The sequence below is a fragment of the Carcharodon carcharias genome, chromosome 5, assembly GCF_017639515.1.
Source record: "Carcharodon carcharias isolate sCarCar2 chromosome 5, sCarCar2.pri, whole genome shotgun sequence".
Lineage (NCBI taxonomy): Eukaryota > Metazoa > Chordata > Chondrichthyes > Lamniformes > Lamnidae > Carcharodon > Carcharodon carcharias.
The window spans coordinates 113,007,671-113,028,582 of record NC_054471.1 but is presented as its reverse complement, the minus strand read 5'-3'; the positions used below and the strand labels follow the sequence as shown (position 1 = coordinate 113,028,582).

The 20,912-nt window shown below is 41.9% G+C and overlaps 1 protein-coding gene across 5 annotated transcripts in view; it reads left to right on the top strand.

The window, feature by feature from the left end:
• The window catches only part of supt3h (SPT3 homolog, SAGA and STAGA complex component), a 526,661-nt gene that overhangs the window by 367,937 nt on the left and 137,812 nt on the right, over nucleotides 1-20,912 (top strand). For all 5 annotated transcript variants that reach the window (XR_005943141.1, XM_041188853.1, XM_041188854.1 and 2 more), the window contains one exon: nucleotides 14,105-14,180. Coding sequence is in view for 4 of the 5 variants with exons in the window: in XM_041188853.1 (XP_041044787.1) it covers nucleotides 14,105-14,180 (76 nt within the window). In the remaining variant the exon portion in view is untranslated. The remainder of the gene's footprint in view (nucleotides 1-14,104; nucleotides 14,181-20,912) is intronic.

Here is a 20,912-nt window from a genome sequence, read left to right as displayed (position 1 = left end):
CACACACTCACTCACACAATCCCTCTCTGGTTCTCTTATACACACACACACACACACACACACACACACACACACTTGTTCGCACAGACACACCCTCTCGTTTGTACACTCTCTCTCTCTCTCTCTCTCTCTGTCTCACTCACTCACTCACACACATACGCACGCGCGCGCAGACACACACATGCACCCTCTCCCTCCCTCTCACACGTACCACACACGCACACTCTGTCTCTTTCTCTCTCTCTCACTCACACTCTCTCCCTCTCACACACACACACACTCTCACACATACACTGTCTCTCTCACACACATGCTCTCTCTCTCTCACTCTCTCTTTCTCACAGACATACACTCTCTCTCAGAAACACACACACTCTCTCACACAGACACTCTCTCTCACGCACACACACTCACTCACACATGCCCTCACACACACACATACTCTCTCTGTCTCTCTCTCTCACACACGCACTCACATAGACACACATACACCCCCCTTTCTCACACACACACACTCTCTCTCTCACACACACACAAGCACTCTCTCAGACTTATATATATACGCTCTCTCTCACATACACACCCCCACACACTCTTTCTCACACAAACACACACACACACACACACAAACTCTCTCTCTCACACACACACACACTCTCTCGCACACAATCTCTCTCACACACACGCGCACACACATGCGCGTGCGCTCGTGCTCTCTCACACTCTCACTCGTACACACAAATACACATATGCTCTCTCTCTCTCACACTCTCTGTCTCACACACACACGCACGCGCACACACACACACACACACAGACTCTCTCACCCGTGCACACTCTCTCACTCTCACATCCACTCTTCCATTCTCTCTCTGTTGCTCTCCCTCTTGTTCCAAGGCATCTCTCCCTGTCTCTCCAAGACACACTCACCCCTTCGTTCCGGTGCCCGCTCTCCCCCTCCCCCTCATTCCGAGGTCTGCTCACCCCCCTACCCTTTGCTCCAAGGCCCGCTCACCCCCTCCCCCTTTTCAAGGCCCACTCACCCTCTCCCCTTCACTCTGAGGCCCGCTCACCCCCACCCCCTCACTCTGAGGCCCACTTACCCCCCTCCTCTTCACTCTTGAGGCCCATTCACCACCTCACACTCGATCCGTGGCCCACTCACTCCCTCCTCTTCGCTCCGAGGTCCACTCATCTCTCACCCTCACTCTGAAACCCGCTCTTCCCTGCCGCTTTTGCCTTGGGACCTGGAACTTACCTTCCCACTGTTTTCTGCTCGTCCAATAACAAGCTGGTTTCTCCCTCCATTTGCCATTGACAGGCTCACTATTGAGCCTTTCAGCAGCAAATGCCGGGAGAAACCAGCCTGTTATTGGACGAGCAGATTTACAGCATTTTTCAAACGTGAGTCAGCTTTGAATGTCCAACAAGGTTGGAGGGTCGAGTTCAGAATGCTCGTGGGCCGCAAATTGGACAAGCCTAATATGTCGGGACAGATAAGCATGAAACCGCCTCCAGAACCATTTCTTTCTGAGCTTTCATTACACTTACATCTATTAGATCTTAGCATAATAGCTGATAACTCTTTATACCACATAATCCCCCCCAAGTCTTTCATTCTACTCAATAAATATTTATGCATCCTGCTTCCCCACACTGTCTGTTCGGCAGTGGATTAATCTCCAGCTGTGTTCTCGTCTGTCTAGGAGGATGTGTAGGATGTATGCTCTCTGTATTCTTCCTGAAATTAGTTAAATCAGTAGGCTTCTGGTTTGCTGTGGAAAGTCATTGAATAGACGTTCTCCTCTTCTTCCTTTTCTTTGTGGAGCTCCCTTTTAATGTCATGGTACTAGTTGCTCCATCGCAAAGGAATAGGACTTTGTCAGCTTCCCCTGATGTTTGTCCAGCTGTCATAGGTCTGCAATCTTCCAAAGCAGTAAGTCCATAGTCTGGAGAAAGTACCTGTTGCATAAGCACTTTGAGTGATTCCCATTTTGGGATGAAGTGATGTGCACATCCTCTGTCACATTCATGAATGAATCAGATGGATAAATAGAAAAATGAAAATTATTCTCAAGCAGGGTTGATGGTTTTTTTTATTGGCACTGTAGGCGGTTTGTGTAATATGTACACATTCTGCCCTCACATCAGTGTGTTTATTGCCTTCACTTGACCCTGATACCTTAGAAGCTTCAGCAACCAAATCAGTAACTGGAGTAGAACTGGATTTCACCTCAGTTTCTAGCTAAATAGGTTATTGGTCCATATCCAGAGTACTGTGCACAGTTTTGGTCTCCTTATTTAAGAAAGAATGTAACTGTATTAGAAGCAGTTCAGAGGATGTTCACTCAGCTGACTTCTGGGATGAGGGCGTTATCTTATGAGGAAGGTTGGACAGGTTTGGCCTATATCGATTGGAGTTTAGAAGAATGAAAAGTGATCTTATTGGAACGTATAAGATCCTGATGGGAATTGACAGGTTGAATGCTGAAAGGATGTTTCCCCTAGTGTGAGAAAATAGAACTAGGGGACATGGTTTAAAAATAAGGAGTGGTAGTGTATTGGGCAACACTCATCATGGGGGCAGTTAGAGGTCCAAAGAAGACAAAAGCTTTATTCTACCATATGCTTATGGGGATACAGCTCAGGAGAGAGTGTTCAGCCAACAAAGTTTGCTTTACAAATTTATACACTTTACAATTGTGCTTGTTACTCAGGTATCCAGTCTGTCACATGACCATGAACAGAACTGGACAATTACAGTATCGATGCCTTATTAGAAGACTAGACCAATCTCTGTTTGAAATAAACGCTTCCTTTGTAAAGCTAATTAAGCTCCTGCTGTGCGCACATTACACTGACCCTGTCCCTTGTGAATGCAGACAGGTTCCCATTCGCAACAATTATCTCTTTATAGTGCTAAATGAGTCTCTACTTTACATATATTGTCCTGGTTATGTCTCTTTGTGGACCCAAACTGCTCAAGTCTCTTCTCTGGGTCTTGAGCAGATTCTGAATTAAGTTTGAATTAAATATGTTTTTAACCCTTTGTGTCACCCGTACACTAAGCTCCCAGCCTGCCGTGTGCCTGTATACCCTTCCACATATCTGTCTAGTTGTCTCATTGTTTTCTGTACTTTTATGTACCCCTACAAGGGCATCTCCCATTGAAGACAGAAATGAGGATTTTGTTCTCTCAGATGGTCATGAGCTTGTGGAACTCTCTTCCCCAAAGTGTGGTGGAGGCAGGGTCACTGAATATTTTTAAGGCTGAGCTAGATAGATTATTGATTGGCAAGGAGCCAGAGGGTATGGGGGTAGGAAGGAAAGTGGAGGTGAGGCCACGATCAGATCAGCCATAATCTTATTGAATGGCGGAGCTGGCTCGAGGTCCCAATGGAGGGTAATCCATATTGATGAAGGAGTTTCGATCTCCCATTGTCAAAGCTATCAAGATGCCAGCGAAACAGAGACCCTATGAGGCCCTTAGCACCCTCCTTGCATAATGAGTTTCATTAGTCCTTCTATGTTTCTGGTTAATTTCTGGAGTCATGAAGTCTAGTAGCCTGTTCCCCTTTTGTTTTGTCAGAGAGTTCAGACAATGGAAATGTGAAGTCCATCAGGCAATCTGCCTAGACATGTGCCCTAGTAATCTGCTTTCAGATACTGCTAGAAACTTGGCCAATTTGACTTCTGTAGCTATTTTAAAACAATGCTTTTGCAGTTTTAGCTGTTCCTGTTTCTTTTTAAAAACAATCCAAGGTATTACACTAGCCAATGAAACTAATGATTAATTGCCTATATTGTACATGATAAATCATTGTGACAGTGTGCGAGATCAGTAGGTGGTACTTCAGCAGTTATTTCTTCTTCAGTTTGGACATCAGGTTTTTCTAAGTCAGATTTATCTTCTGCAGTTGTTTCACTGAGCATTTCTGGGAGCTTCCATTCCTGAGTTGTCTTCAGGCAAGTCAGTTCCTGCACCAGGCAAGGAGCCAGAGGGTATGGGGGTAGGAAGGAAAGTGGAGGTCCCTTGTCATTGGTATCCTCACTAGAATAGTCAGGCGGTTTTGTATCCTGGTCACTTTGCTCAGTGACTTTCTGGTCATCTCTACATTCGTCATCCTTTGAAGTGGTATGCAATTTCTAGAATTTTTTCCTGCGGCTTCAGATGTGGAACTTTTTCAAGAAGACTGGCTTGGACTCTTCTGCTTTGACTTGGGTTTCTAATGCAACCGGTGAATAAAGGAGGCAAATGTCCACAAGCCTCTCTGCTTAATAAGGAACAATCTTGATTCTAAATAACGTGCAGAGTGTCAGTAAGTTCTCTTCCCTTATAACAAAGTGTGGCAGTCATCTGCTATTGCACCTTCAGTGGGATGCCCCCAGACAATGGAGTCGAATGCCCAAAGCTGGAGAAACTTGGGGTTCAGCCAGAAAGAATTGATACCCCTGCTCTTGTGTCTAATTTAAAATTCATCTTATAGCCATTGACCATGGTGTTTTGCTCCAAAAATTCCCCTTGGACTTTGAAATCTTGCCCAAGAAAGGCCCTTCATGTTCGTCAGTACCTTCTATTTCTTGGATACTGGCTGACCAGACTGACCTCGCCATAAATTTTTTAACCATACTTGAAAGCTTTCTGCTGTAGCGTACTGCTTTAGAATGGCCCTGCCTCCTGCAGGAGCGGCACTCTGCATTTATGGTGAGACAATCTTTGTGCTAGTGGGGTTTTTTTACGCCGCCATGAGAACACTGGGCATCTTCGTTCTGGGTCTGCTTTTTAGTGGGTGCGCTGGTACCTCTATTGCTCACAAGTTGGACAGAACCAGTGGTCTGAATCCACAAAGGTTCTCTCTCACCCCGGATTAAAATGTGATTCTGCCTCCACGTAGCTCAGCATGTCTTGCTAATTGCACTGCCAATGTGAGATCCTCCCTGAACTGCAGAAAATCAAGTAAAGCTTCAAGCACCCCTACCACAATGCAGTCTTTAGAGCCCCGTACTTGCAACTGTCAGTGAAATGATACAGGTCATGAATGAAAAAGTCAATACTCCGAATTTTTGAGTTCGCCTTCTAAACCTCATCTGGTCTGTGATAATGTTCTTTCGAAGACTGAAATATGAATCAAAGGCCTTAATAACCTCTTCATAGATTGCCATGTGCTCATCAACACGCTGTCTTGTTAAAATGTAATCCGCGCTGTTGCCAGTGGAATAGAGGAGTGTGCTGACCTGCTATTCGATAGGTGTACCTCCGCCACCTTGAAGCATCATCCTAACTGGTCCCTGGGTGTGTTTAACACAGACTGCTGGAAACAAGACCTCTAGCACTATTAACTATACACAACTGTATACAGAGACAGATAAACACAAGAGTTCTTCTAAAACCACATCTCACTGAGCTCACATCACATGATCTGACATCACTGATGATGTATATTAGCTGTTAGATTTATAGCTATTAACCCTTTATATGACATTGTCCACCTTGGAGGAAGAATAGAAAAGCAGTATACTATTTAAATGGCGAGAGGTTGCAGAACTCGGTGGTACAGTGGGACTTGTCTGTCCTGGTATGTGAATCACAAAAAGTTAGTTTGCAAGTACAGCAAGTGATTAGGAAGGCAAATAGAATGTTGGTATTTATTACAAAGAAAATGGAATATAAAAGTAGGAAAGTTTTACTGCAGCTGTACAGGGGCTTGGTGAGACCAGATCTGGAGTTCTGTTTACAGTTTTGGTCTCCTTATTTGAAAAGGATATAAATGTGTTAAAACAGTTCGGAGAAGATTCACTCTGCACATTCCTGGGATGAAGGGCTTGTCTTATGATGAACAGGATGGGCCAATACTCATTGGAGCTTAGAAGAATGAGAAGTGATCTTATTGAAACGTACAAGATCCTGAGGGGTTTTGATACAAGAGGAGGATGTTTCCTCTTGTAAGAAAGACTAGAACTAGGGAACACAGTTTAAAAATAAAACTCCCTTTTAAGCTGGAGATAGGAGAATTTTTTCCTCTCAAGAAGGTTGTTAGTATGTGGAATTCGCTTCCCCAGAGAGCAGTGGAGGTAGGGTCATTGAATTTATTCAAGGCTGAGTTAGATAGATTTTTGAGAGACGAGGTAGTCCGGCGTTAAAGGGACAGACAGGAAAGTGGAGTTGAAACCACAATCTAATTAGCGATGATCTTATCGAATGGCAAAGCATGCTTGAAGGGCTGAATGGCCTACTACTACTCCTAAGTACCATGTTGCTATATAAACTGCTACTGGATACAGTGTGAAGGGAAGTACTTTTTGTTGTTTGCATACTGACAAGACTTCAGTGCTAAGGAGCAATACCAGTATATAAACAACAAAGAATATTCCCTGTACTATCATGATGCATTAAGCAGTTTGAAGTTGTTGTAGGTACGCAGCAGGTATGAAACAAACTCAGCACAGAAAGTTAGAGCTCATCCTTTTCTGTTTAAATATTCTTTAAATAGTGTGTTTAATGCTACTTAGTGCCAGTCAACCCCTCTGGCACCAAAAACTAACTTTCACAAGTGGAAATTAACATTTTTATTTTACCTTTTCTTTCCTACCGTCTATTTCTCTTTCTGTATCTGATTTGACATTGAATTCACCCATTCCAATTTACATTTCTGTCTCAATCTTTGTGCTGTTAATTTCACAATCCTTTAATCTGATTCGTTAAGGAGATACGCAGTGACTTGCTCTCTTCACTTGGATCCCAGGTGTCAGTCTTAAACACCTATATATAATTCAATGACACCAGTATTTCTTGGTGATCAACTATCAACTAGCATGGTTGAAACATGTCTATGCTTTTCGCTTTACCTCTCCTTTTTATCCAGACATGTCCATCAGCCTTTTAAAATTTTGCTGTTAAGGGCTGATAGCAATTGTATTCAATCTATTTGAAACTTTCCCAAATGTGTTCACGAGCAGAGTATCTGAGGCCATGTCTGTAAAACTTGGAACTTAATCATTGAGACTCAATGTGATTCATTTTAGAAGACTTCTTTTTATCTCACAGTGATATAAATTTTAATTCTAAAACAGGAATCTTGTGTGGGGTTAATCAACATGGCATTTTGATTCAAGCACTAAAGATTGCACGGACAGAGAGGGCATTTTTATCAGTTAGTAAAAGTCATTTAAAAGTTCATTCCATGTTATAGACAGGGATTATCAGATTTATCTGGAACCAAGCAGAATCGGGTTAAAATGTAAACTATTCAACAGTGCATAACTATCAGAACACATAATCGTATGAGCAAAGACAGCACTTTCAATCTGTAAGTCATACAGCATAGCCATAATTTAAAGGAATCAGACAATATTAAAAAATCCTGTTTGTCCCTGTTTTAAATAAATGCTTAATTTTGCCAGATGCACACAAATTTTATAAGGTTCTCAGCAATATCCATCAATGACTTCTTTGAACATTGCACAAAACATGAAGTTTGCTGCTACAACTGTTCATTGTTTTACTGTAGTAATTTGTCAGTATCGATACCAGACTCCCACTGTGGCGTGTAATGTTATTTTTTACTAGAACTAGTTATATCGCTGCAAACAAAAGATATTCACAATGGATAGTTATGGGCATCAGCATTTCTGTGAGTACCACCTGAGGGAATATAAATATTTTCCTTAATGCTGTTAGTTTTCATTCCAGATCAACTAGTTTGAGAAGAGATTGTGCATGTGCAGGTTTCTTGGCCATGAACTGGATCACATTTATTTTATTAAAAGCAAAAAACTGCGGATACTGGAAATCCAAAACAAAAACAAAAATACCTGGAAAAACTCAGCAGGTCTGGCAGCATCTGCGGAGAGGAGCACAGTTAACGTTTTGAGTCCGAATGACCCTTCGACAGAACTAAGTAAAAATAGAAGAGAGGTGAAGTATAAGCTGGTTTGGGGGGGGTGGTGGTGGTGGGACAAGAAGAGCTGGATAGAGGGCCAATGATAGGTGGCGATAACCAAAAGATGTCACAGACAAAAGGACAAAGAGGTGTTGAAGGTGGTGATATTATCAAAAGGAATGTGCTAATTAAGGGTAGAAAGCAGGGCAAGTAAGGCACAGATAGCCATAGTGGGGGTGGGGTGGGGGGAAGGGATCGAAATAGGCTAAAAAGTAGAGGTAAAACAATGGATGGAAATATACTTAAAAATAATGGCTCTCCATTATCGTCTGATGGCTCTCCACTTCTTCCTCGAACAGAGGCCCGAACAATCCCCATCTACCACTGATCTCCTCGGTCTGGCTGAACTTGTTCTCACACTGAGCAATTTCTCCTTAAACTCCTCTCACTTCCTCCAAGTAAATGGGTACCCGCATGGGCCCCAGCTATGCCTATCTCTTTATGAGGTATGTGGAACATTGCTTGTTCCAGTCCTACTCCAGCCCCTCCCACAACTTTTTCTCCGGTGCATCAATGATTACTTCGGTGCTGCTTCATGCTCTCATCTGGACCTGGAAAAATTTATTAATTTTGCTTCCAATTTCCACCTGTCCATCATTCTCACATGTTTCATCTCTGATACTTCCCTTTCCTTCCTTGACCTCTCTGTCTCAATTTCTGGTGATAGGCTGTCCACCAATATCCATTACAAGCCCACCGACTCCCACAGCTACCTCGACTACAGCTCTTCACACCCCGCTTCCTGTAAGGACTCCATCCCATTCTCTCAGTTCCTTCGCCTCCGTTGCATCTGTTCTGATGATGCCACTTTCCAAAACAGTTCCTCAGACATGTCCTCCTTCCTCCTTAAGCGAGGTTTTCCACCCACGGTGGTTGACAGGGCCCTCAACCGTGTCCAGCCCATCTCCCACGCATCCGCCCTCACACCTTCCTCTCCCTCCCAGAAACATGATAGGGTCCCCCTTGTCCTCACTTATCACCCCACCACCCTCCGCATTCAAAGGATCATCCTCCGCCATTTCCACCAACTCCAGCATGATGCCACCACCAAACACATCTTCCCTTCACCCCCTCAGCGGCATTCCGCAGGGATCGTTCCCTCCGGGACACCCTGATCCACACCTCCATCACCCCCTACACCTCAACTCCCTCTCACGGAACCTTCCCATGCAACCGCAGAATGTGCAACACCTGCCCCTTTACTTCACCTCTCCTCACCATCCAAGGACCCAAACACTCCTTTCAAGTGAAGCAGCATTTCACTTGCACTTCCCTCAATTTAGTCTACTGCATTCGTTGCTCCCAATGCGGTTTCCTCTACATTGGAGAGACCAAACTCAGACTGGGTAACCGCTTTCCAGGACACCTTCGATCTGTCCGCAAGCATTACTCAGACCTCCCTGTTGCTTGCTATTTCAACACTCCACCCTGCTCTCATGCCCACATGTTCCTCCTTGGCTTGCTGCATTGTTCCAGTGAAGCTCAACGCAAACTGAAGGAACAGCACCTCATCTTCTGACTAGGCACTATACAGCCTTCTAGACTGAATATTGAGTTCAACAATTTTAGATCATGAACTCTCTCCTCCATCCCCACCCCTTTCCGATTTTCCCCCTCCTTTTTGTTTTTTCCAATAATTTATATAGATTTTTCTTTTCCTACCTACTTCCATTATTTTTAAGTGTATTTCCATCCATTGTTTTATCTCTACTTTTTAGCCTATTTCGATTCCTTTCCCCCACCCCACCCCCACTATGGCTATCTGTGCCTTGCTCATCCTGCTTTCTACCCTTAATTAGCACATTCCTTTTGATAATATCACCACCTTCAACACCTCTTTGTCATTTTGTCTGTGACATCTTTTGCTTATCTCCACCTATCACTGGCCCTATATCCAGCGCTTCTTGTTCCCCCCCCCCCCGCCCTTAAACCAGCTTATATTTCACCTCTCTTCTATTTTTAATTAATTCTGTTTTAGGGTCATTCGGACTTGAAACGTTAACTATGCTACTGTCCGCAGACGCTGCCAGACCTGCTTAGTTTTTCCACATTTATTTTGTAATTGTCCATATGGCTTGCAAGGAAGTGGTCTATATGCATGACTTTCCCATCTGAAAATCGTCTCAAAAGTGAATATGTGGTGACAGCCCTGTGCATTGGTTAGGACATAAAATCTGAGGCATTAAATCCCCACCCCAAAAAATGGACAGGAATATTATCATGCAAAGTCATCCATTCACACTTTTTGAAACCAGCTTTGGATGGGGATCTTTCAAATTGGCACCTTAGCCTTGCGCAAAACCAATATTTGCAATTATGTTCACCTAGCTATGCCCCTGCTTGCTGTCATTTATGACACTTGATGGAAAATCTGCATTATAAAATCTGTATTACTTAATGGGTACAAGGGGTGAAGCTGATACCTTTACCAGCATAACATGTAAAGATAATATTTTTTTCTAATATTAGGACACTGAAGCAGGCTTGCGGGGGCTATATGTGTGACTAATTTAATTAAACTGAAGCCAGTCAGACTGCAAGTTTTACTTCACCAAAGGGATTCGGTGTAAAAGCAGGCATTTTGAAATGGAAATAGACGAGCTAACATTTGCATTTGTTGATAAGTTGAGAGATTGTTTGTATTTCAAAGAGGCAATTAGAGGGTGATAAGGAAAATGGTTGCATCTTGCAGGAGTTCATAGATAAACAAGTATCATGTTTTATTGACCCAAAAGCAAAGACAAGATGGAAACATAAAAGATCTTATATTTGGGAGAGTTTGAGTTTCAAAGAAAGTTTAAAATAATGGATCTAAAGAATAAAAGGGGGAAGATATATTTAAAGGAAGATTGAAAGCTGCATGTGAATGGCCATGTGAGATCGTGAAGAGTTTGTTGTGAAGTATCAGTTTCTAACCACCCTGGAGAAGTGCTTACTTATCCCAGAAAGCAAGTTGTGCTAAAGACCTTGGAATTCCGTTGTCGAGTGAGAGGAAGAGAGAAATTGTGAAATACCTCCCTTATAGCAATAGTGGGTGCCTTGTGGTTAATATTACTGGATGTTTTATAGATTAAGAACCTATTTGGACTATTGCCTGGAAAAGAATGTTTATTTGGGAGTCTAGCTAGGTAGAAATCTTCTGGGAAATGTTATAAGACTAAATTTAACTATAACTGTAATCTTGCATGTTTAAGTTTTCTTTTCTTTTGTGAGTAAATGTTTTAATTTAATATTTTAAGCCTCAAAAAGTGGTAGTGGACTCTCTACTTCTGACTTCAGTGCACGTACCTTCTCGTAATAAAAATATAAATTGCAAATCATTGTGATAGCTTGGCCAAGTTTTCCTTTGGGATTTGGTCAGCCTGGCAATTATCACTTGTCATATCATAACAAACATTTAATGATCCCTTGGAGGAAGTCAACTGCTTGAGTGCACTGGATTCCTCTCCTCTTCGATCCTGAACAATCAGTCCTCAGCAAAGACCTTAGCTTCATCCCCTAATATCCCTATCTCAGTGATTTTCAAGCTTAGCACAATGCTGAACTCTTTTTCAATCACCTTTGCCCCCTGCTAGCAGTCCTTCCGATGCACAGTGCCCCTTTCTCCCGTGTTCAGAATTTATTCTACCTGGACACATTCCTTGGACTGCTTACCCTCTCTAGATCTTTTCATTGAGAACTGCTGGTGCAACATTGGCCATTTCAGTTTTTCTATTGTGCTCATTCATGCTAACTTACCTGCCTCTGATCTTACAGCACTCACCTGAGAGAACATTGTAATTAAATTTGCTGACAATGTTGGTGCCGTTGTTGTTTAGTGAATCAGACCACTACCATGCAGAAGCTGATTGCCACCCCTGACATCTCCTCCTACCTCTGCCGGGCCATGCCCCCATCCCATCATCCTCCATATTCAACGGATCATCCTCTGTCACCTTCAGCATTATGCCATCACATGAGACAGTTTCCTCCATGAGATCCTGGTCCACTGCTCAGTCAGCCTTAACGACTTCTGCCTCCTACAGCATCTTCCCATGAGAGTGCAAGAGGTGCAACAGCTGCTCTTTTACCTTTTAACTAGCACTACCTCACCTTTTTTCCTACTTTATTTGTTCTTGGTACTGTCCAGCTCAATAGGTTTTGGTCCTTCACCTGAATTTCTCAACAACAAAAAAAAAATTGTCTTACATCCTTTTCCTAATAAAAGGAACTTCTCACTGTTCAAGACTCCAACCTCACATTTTCCAGGTGAAACAGTGATTTGCTTGTACCAAGAGCTGGAAAGTAGGATTCGACTGGACTGTGCTTTGTCGGCTGACACAGACATGATCAGCCAAATGACGACCTTCTGTGATGTCAAGTTTCTACCTTTCGAGGCTGGAAACCTGAAATAAAAATAGAAAGTCTGAAAATACCCAGCCCTTCAATTTATTGTACTGTATTTGCTGCTCTCCATGAGATCTTCTCTACACTGGAGAGACCAAAGGCAGTTTGGGTGACTGCTTTGTGGAACACTTCTGTTCAGTCTGCAAGTGTGATGCCAAGCTTCCGATAGCCTGTTATTTTAATATGTCACTGCATTCCCACTCTGACCTCTCTGTCCTTTTCCTCTTATATGTTTCCAATAAAGCTTAATTTTAACTCAAGGAACAGCACTTCACCTTTCGATTAGGCACTTTGCAGCCTTCTGGACTCAACATTGAGTTCAACAGTTGCAGATCATAAACATTGCTGTCATTTTTCAGTCAGTAGATATTGATAATGATTCTCCTTTTCCCTTCTACATCTCCTGTAGATCCATCTTTTGTTGCTTTATTTGTCACTGCCACTCCCTTTTGCCTTGCATCATCATCCCTTTCGTCATTTAATCAGGCCTGCCATCCACTCTAAAATAGACCTTCCTTTTCGTTCTTTTCTCTCCTCCTTTCTCAAAATTGGTGGCCTTTCCCAGTTCTGTTGAAAGGCCATCGACCTGAAACATTAATTGTTTCTGTCTCTGCAGGTGCTGGTTGCCCGGCCAGGTATTTTCAGACTTTCTATTTTTATTTCTGATTTCCAACATCCAAAAATAGAACTTTACATCACAGGAGGAGGCCAATTGGCCCATCGTCTGTGTCAGTCGAAAAAGAACAGTCCTGTCTAATCCCATTCTCCAGCTCTTGATACATAGCCCTAGAGGTTATGGCACTTCAAAGCATATTGAAGTATTTTTTAAATGTGATGAGGGTTTTTGTCTCTACTACCCTTTCAGGCAGTGCGTTCCAGACTCCGGGTAAAAACATATTTTCCTCAACGTCCCTCTAATCCTTCTGCTAATTACTTTAAATTTATATCTCCTGGTTATTGTCCTTTCTACTATGGGAAATAGACCTTTCCTATCCACTCTATCTAGGTGTTCCATAATGTTTTGCATCTCAACTGAATCTCCCTTCAGCCTTTTCTGTCCAAAGAAAGAAACCTATCCTGTCCAGTCTTTTCTTAGAATTAAAATTCTCTATTCCTGGCAACATCCTAGCCAATCACTTCTCTAATGCCATCATATTCTTTGTGTAATGTGGTGACCAAAACTGTATATGTACTGTAGCTGTGGCCTTTCTACTGTTTTATACAGTTCTGGCATAACCTTTCAGCTCTCAGGTTCTACACCTTGGCTAATAAAGGAAAGTATCCCACATGCCTTTCTTTACCTTGTCTTTGAACATGCACTTCAGTCTCTACAGTATTTTGCATTTGCGTTCCTGTAATGAATGTACAGTTTGACAAAAATTCTGTCAATTTTTACATAAATAATTTTCACCCACGAAGTGTCAAGCACATTAAAAAGCATGTACTAATTGAGTTAGTTTTTAATCTGTATAATGACAATTTAAATTATGCTGCTTCATAATATTTAATATAAAGGATGCCAGGGACAATATTTTCATATTTTATCTTTTGTGTACATTATACAGTGTCAGTTCAGTTCATCCAGAATATTAGCATGTGAATATTGCCTCAAATTTAAAAACACAAAAGCCCCTTTACATGTAGTCATTTCAGAAATACATCTGTTTTTATTTTTGCTCTAACGGTTGTTTTGAAACAAATTTGTTAAGATTCTTTAACCCTTTTAGGCTGCAGCATCCAGTTTCAAAATAATGTAGTCAATTACTTTTGTGTTCCAGAGAGCTGAGCGCCAAACTCGAATGATGGATTCATCCCAATATGCAGAGTACTCCGAGAGCCGCCAGCTGAGTTTTGGTGAGTACAGTCAAACGTTGGTAAATGTGAATGGAATTAATGAAATTCCAATTACACTACTACTCTCATTTTTACATTGTATCTAAAATGGTACTACTCCTGTAGTCTTTAAAATTACATGCATGTATGCTACATATTAGGGCAAAATTGATGTGATTGAGGAGGTTAAAGGAGGACAGATTCCCTATCTAAACTCCTCCAGCACTCTGTCAACCCCTCCACCTCCTCCGCCTTCAAGTTCCTCCTTAAAACCTTTTTGCAGTTAAGCTTTTGGTCATCCCTCCTAATATCCTCTCCTTTGAGTTAACACCTATTTATTTCTGATTCCATCTCTGTGAAACAACTTGTGTTATTCTTCTACATTAATGGTTCTACATAAAGGAGGCTGTTGATATATTGCAACATTGGGCATGATTCTAGGGTTTATTAAAGTGGAGTGGGAGATTACAGTTAGTTACAATTGGGTGGGAGACTAGCCACTTCTATGTAATTACAGTGGGTAGGAGGTTGTTCACTGCAACGTAAATACAGTGGGTAATGGGTTGTGATACTAGTCACTGTGTCACATGTGGAGTGAGCAGTTGCAGTACTTAACATCCACTTTCTGTGCCTTTGATCTTTTACTCCATTTTATCCCATCCCAGTAAATGCATTTCTTTTTTTGACTGGAAAGTAGAAGCGTTATCTTATATCTGGGCCAAGTGTACACATTAAATACTTAGCTATGTATAAATTAGGTAATTGGGTACAATATGTCACTTATAGATTCATGATGTTATCAAAGATCAAATTTTAAATTTTTTTAATCAGTACCAAAAATTTGGTTATCAGGAAAGTTAAATATTTCAGGTTTGTAATTACAAATTTAGTTTGTATTTTACTTAAAGAACAGAATTTTGTAATTTTACACTGGAATACTTTGTTTTGTATGTAGAGGACTTCACAAGTTCAAGGTCTGATACAATGAAATTGTGCCTGCCAGGAGTGATTATTGAGAATTTAAGTGCAAGCCCCTACAATATCTGACCATTAACATTAATGCTAAGACTATGTACCTACATTTTCTTTATGCGCTCTTGTGGATGAGGGTCCCTACTAGCATTTAATTTTGTAAAATTATCTTTAACAGTAATTTGAAATGAACAGTTTTGTAGGTTCTGTACATTAAATCAAGAGTGAAGGAATTAACATCTTGCAGTCAGTATAACTGTACAAGCTCTGGATCATTAGCAACTAGTGCACATTGACTGATCAAAAATAACCTCAGCATAAAAGGAATCTTTTTCTTAACTAACAGTGCATCTAGCTTTTAAAACTTCCTGCCGAGATGTCCATTCATTTCAGGCCAACTTGGCTACAGCTCCACATTCCAAGGCTAAATACTGTGTTCACATAATTAATGAATATCGACATTTATAACTTGGTTACTGGAAGTGTTTGTGAACTAGGACAATACAGGTTGTAAATTAGAAAGCTTGCTCACTACCTCGAGATTTTGTTAATAGATGAGTAAGAGTTAGGTTAAAGGTCACAAACACAGAAGAAAGCAATTAAATCATGACAAAGTTGCACATGATTCTAACACAGACAAAAACAGAATAATTGTTATTATTTAAACAGACTCTCATTCTGTAGATTCAAATGGTGCAACGGATCTCTCAATCTCCTTTTCACTGTGACTTGAGAGAATAATTATTTTTGAATATCTGGTTCAGTAGATGCAGCATTTCAAATAACATTACACTGAACCACAGCACAGACATTCTGAGCAAAACAATCTGCTGCTCCTTTATATGTGTTTCATTTCTCTAGCCAATGCTGAGAAGTAATTGACTTTGCTGGGTTAGTTATTGAGCTGTAAAACTGAGTGGTTTTTGCTAGGACCTGAAATGGCTGGTGACTATGTTTTGAACTAAAACTCCACAAAATGTCTTTATCCCTTCCTGCCTTTGAAGTGCAGCTGCTCTGATACAGTCATAGTCTGGGATTCATTCTCAGCAGAAAATATTGTTGTGTGGTGCTGATCATGATCAACAAAATATATGTATAGGATACACCAGAGCGGAGTGGTTTATGGAAGGGTGCAAATGAGTTGTATTGAACAACAAACTAACAGTTTATCTTCCATCTATCACCAGTTCCTGACTGGTGATTACTCTTTATAACAGACTATCAGTTACAATGTTGAATGTAATTAGCGACTGCTGGGGACAAGCATGTCAACATCGTATGATATTACCCAAATTTTGTAAATAAAATAGTCAGATATTTGAAAATGTACACACATGCAGAGTGGGTGATTTGCAAAAAGAACTCTCACTCAATATGGCATTTTAAAAAGAAGTTTCCATTTGTGATCTGGTGAGGTTTCAAATCACTGGTCTGCATCAAACATGTTTTTCCAGTTTAGATCTTTACTGAACTATTTATTTCTATCATCAGCTCTGTCAGATTGATGAAGACGGCCTGTTTTACCTATTTTCAAATATGAATATTGACAGGGATCATGAAGTACATTTACATTAAACATTAACAAACTTTTTGTAAGCAGATGTGAGAACATGCCAATATAGTAGTTGCAGAATGCAAAATCTTGCACTAATTTGGACAATTCATTACCTTTAAAAGAGTCTTAACTAATTCATAAAATAATTTAGCAGCTGTAAGTCAGGTAAATTGTTTCTCTATCCATTTTAATTTCCAGCAAAAGAAGTGGAATTAATCTTAGAATTGAGTTGCCACAATTTTTATCAGGTGCAAATTCACAAGCACCTTCCAAAGCCAAGGCTACTATCATCTAGAAGGACATGGGCAGCAGACAAATGGGAACCCCACCACCTGGAAGTTTCCCTCCAAGTCACTCACTATCCTGACTTGGAAATATATCACCGTTCCTTCACCGTCGCTGGGTCAAATTCCTGGAACTCCCTTCCTAACAGCACTGTGGGTGTACCTACACCACAAGGACTGCAGCAGTTCAAGAAGGCAGCTCACCACCACCTTCTCAAGGGCAACTAAGGATGGGCAATAAATGCTGGCCCAGCCAGCGCAGCCCACACCCCGTGAATGAATTTTAAAAAATCAAAATAATGTTGCTGACGAATGTGGATGAACAGAGTGTCCTCGGGTTTTAAATGCATAATTTCCTGAAAGTGTTAATGCAGGCAGATAAAGCCATAAAAAAGACTGACAGCATTTTGGGTTTTATAAATAGGGGCCTAGAGTGCAAAAGTAATGATGAATTTGTACAACAATCAGTTAAGCCAAAGTTAGAACACTAGATGATTTGGAGTGCTCATTATAGAGGAGCACATTAATGCAATAGGATACGCAATGTCAATTCTGTTACGAGGATGTGGTTTTTGAAGATATGATTTCTGATTTTTTCTGTGGCTGGATCTTAAACTGGAACCCTATACTGGCAGTTATGTTTTTATTTAAGAAACTCCCTCCACCACTGACGCACAGTAGCAGCAGTGTGTACCATCTACAAGATGCACTGCAGGAATTCACCAAGGCTTCTTCGACAGCACCTTTCAAACCCACGATCACTACCATCTAGAAGGACAAGGGCAGCAGATAGAAGAGAACACCGCCACCTAGAAGTTCCTCTTCAAGTCACTCACCATCCTGACTTGGAAATCACTTTCGCTGGGTCAAAATCCTGGAACTCCCTTCCTAACAGCACTGTGGGTGTGCCTACACCACAAGGACTGCAGCAGTTCAAGAAGGCAGCTCACCATCACCTTCTCAAGGACAACTAGGGATGGGCAATAAATGCTGGCCTAGCCAGCGCAGCCCACATCCTGTAAATGAATTTTAAAAAAACAGCCCAGACAGGCTGAGCTGCTACAAAATACAATTTAGCAGTTCCAAGTGGGAATGAAGACAATGAACCCGCCGGGGAGTGTGAAAGACTCAATTTCCTGACTATTCTCACCATATTGAGACTTTGCAAATGTTTCTGAGATGAGACATCATAATTCAGTTACCTGTTCTGAAACAACGACTGCAGCAAACATGAACTAATGATGCCCCTCTGAAATATATTACCAGCAAGGTATTTTAAGGGAACACCTGTCAGGCAGGAGAGAGGAAGAAGTGAAAAGGAGAACACTGCACTGAATCAGGTTGTTGGAGCCATGTGCCTTCTCTTTCTCTCTCTGGAAGCACTGCACCCAGTTTACAAAGTGACCACCCTAAGAAGAAACCGACTGTGAACCGAGATATTTTAAAACATGAAAATTTGCTCCATATGACTGCATTCAGGAGCACAGCTAAGCTAAGCAGCTGCAATGTTGAATCACTGCATCAAGACCAATCAAGGAACAGCTAACTGTATACTCCATTTTTTCTTTCATGAACTTTAAAATCCTTATAATCCTAGCCACTTACTCTGCCATCTGGACTTGTGTGTGTGTGTGGGCCCAGACGAATGTGTGTGACCTTATGAATGGTGTTGCGTTTTTCTCATTTTTTTAGCTTGGGAATAGTTTAAATAAACTTACCTTGTTCTTTGTTTAACCAAAAAAAAAACCTGTCTAAGTAACTCTCTCCAGCTGACTCACCTTCTGGGAGGAGAGACAGCCAGACCTGTGAGGGACACCTCGACTCGGGCAGCAGGCTGAGTATGAAAAAATTCAGGAGTGACACCACAGGAAACTGCAAGTTCATTGGTTGGTGAGAAGCTGCTGTTGGGGGCGTGTTTTAATAGCTTAAAACTAGAAAAATGTATCATTTATAAAGAAGTAGCTACTTGGTTTTCAGTAAGGAGCACTAGCAATACGGAAGTAAAGTTAAACCAAGTCAAAGTGAATTAAAATAAACCAAAGTAAGATAAATTTAGTGTAAGCCTAGTTGAGTTACTAGTAATTTATTCTACACATTCTACTTATTCTAAGTATAATAAATAGTTTTTAGAATTACAGGATAGCAGGTCAGCTCAGCCAGGTGGAGCGCACATCCTGAGGTACGTGTGAAGTCTTGGACGCACCTAGGAACCAGCTGCACAAGTTTGAGCTCTGGGGTTTGGAGCTTGAGCGGTGGCTGGAGTCACTGTTGTGCATCCACGAGGCAGAGGACTACCTGGATAGCACGTTTATGGAGGTGGTCGCACCGCAGGTCAGAGAGGGAATGGGTGACCACCACGCAGTCTAAGAGAACCAGGCAGGTATTGCAGGAGTCTCCTGAGCCTATCCTGCTTGCTAATCGGTTTTCTAATTTGGATGCTGATGAGGGTGATGGTTCCTCAGGGGATTGCAGCCAGAGCCAAGCCTCTGGCACCACTGGCAGCTCAGCTGTACAGGGCGGGAGGAAGAAGAATGGAAAGGCAATAGTGATAAGGAATTCCATAGTTAGAGGATCAGACAGGTGTTTCTGTGGCAGTAAACGTGACTCCAGGATGGTGAGCTGCCTCCCTGGTGCCAGGGTCAAGGATGACATGGAGCAGCTGCAGGACATCCTTCGGCGGGAGGGGGAGAAAGTCAGCCAGAAGTCATGGTCCACATTGGTACCAATGACATAGGTAGGAAGAGGGATAAGGTCCTGAAAGCAGATTTCAGGGAGTTTGGAAGGAAATTAAAAAGCAGGACCTCAAGAACAGTAATCTCAGGATTACTCCTTGTGCCACATGCTAGTGAGCATAGGAATAGGAGGATAGATCGATTAAATACATGACTGGAGAATTGGTGTAGGAGAGAAGGCATCAGATTTCTGAAGCATTGGGACCAATTCTGGGGCAAGTGGAGCCTGTACAAGCTGGATGGGTTACATCTCAACAGGACTGGGATGAATGTACTCACAGGGAGATTTGCTAGTGCTGTTGAGGTTGGTTTAAACTAGCTTGCCAAGGGGGGTGGGAACCTGAGGGGTGGCCCAAGTTGGAAGAAAGTAAAGTTAGTAACAGGAAGTAGCAGTGAGACCAGAAGGCAGGAGAAACAAAGCATAGCATTGAGTATGCTTCGAATGTGGAATGATGTCAAAAAGACAAAGTTAAGGGCACTCTACCTGAATGTGCGCAGCATTCGCAATAAGGTAGATGATCTAAAGGCACAAATAACGGTAAACGTGTATAATATAATTGCCATTACAGAAACAAGGCTGCATGGTGACCAAGACTGGGAACTGAACATTCAAGGATATTCGACGTTTAGGAAGGACAAACAAGAAAGGAAAGGAGGTGGAGTTGCGCTGATAATAAGGGATTGGATCAGTGCATTAGTAAGGGAGGACCTCAGGTCGGAAGAACAATGTGTGGAATCTGTTTGGGTGGAGCTAAGAAACAATAAAGGCAGCAGACATTGGTTGGAGTTGTTTATCGGCCACCAAACTGTAGTGGTAATGCAGGGCATGGTATTAATCAGGAGATGAGAGAAGCATGTAGCATGGGCACAACAGTAATGGGTGACTTCAATCTGCATATAACTGGGTAAACCAATTGAGCACTAATGCTGTGGAAGACAAACTTCTGGAGTGTGTTAGGGATGTTTTTCTAGAGCAGTATGTTGAGTAGACCTGCTTACTGACATCCAGGTTGGGTTCCGCCAGGGCCACTCAGCTCCTGACCTCATTACAGCCTTGGTTCAAACATGGACAAAAGAGCTGAACTCCCGAGTTGAGATGAGAGTAACTGCCCTTGACATCAAGGCCGCGTTTGTCAGAGGTCAGAGTGTGGCATCAAGGAGCCCCAGCAAAACTGAAGTCAATGGGAATCGGGGAAACTCTCTGCTGTTT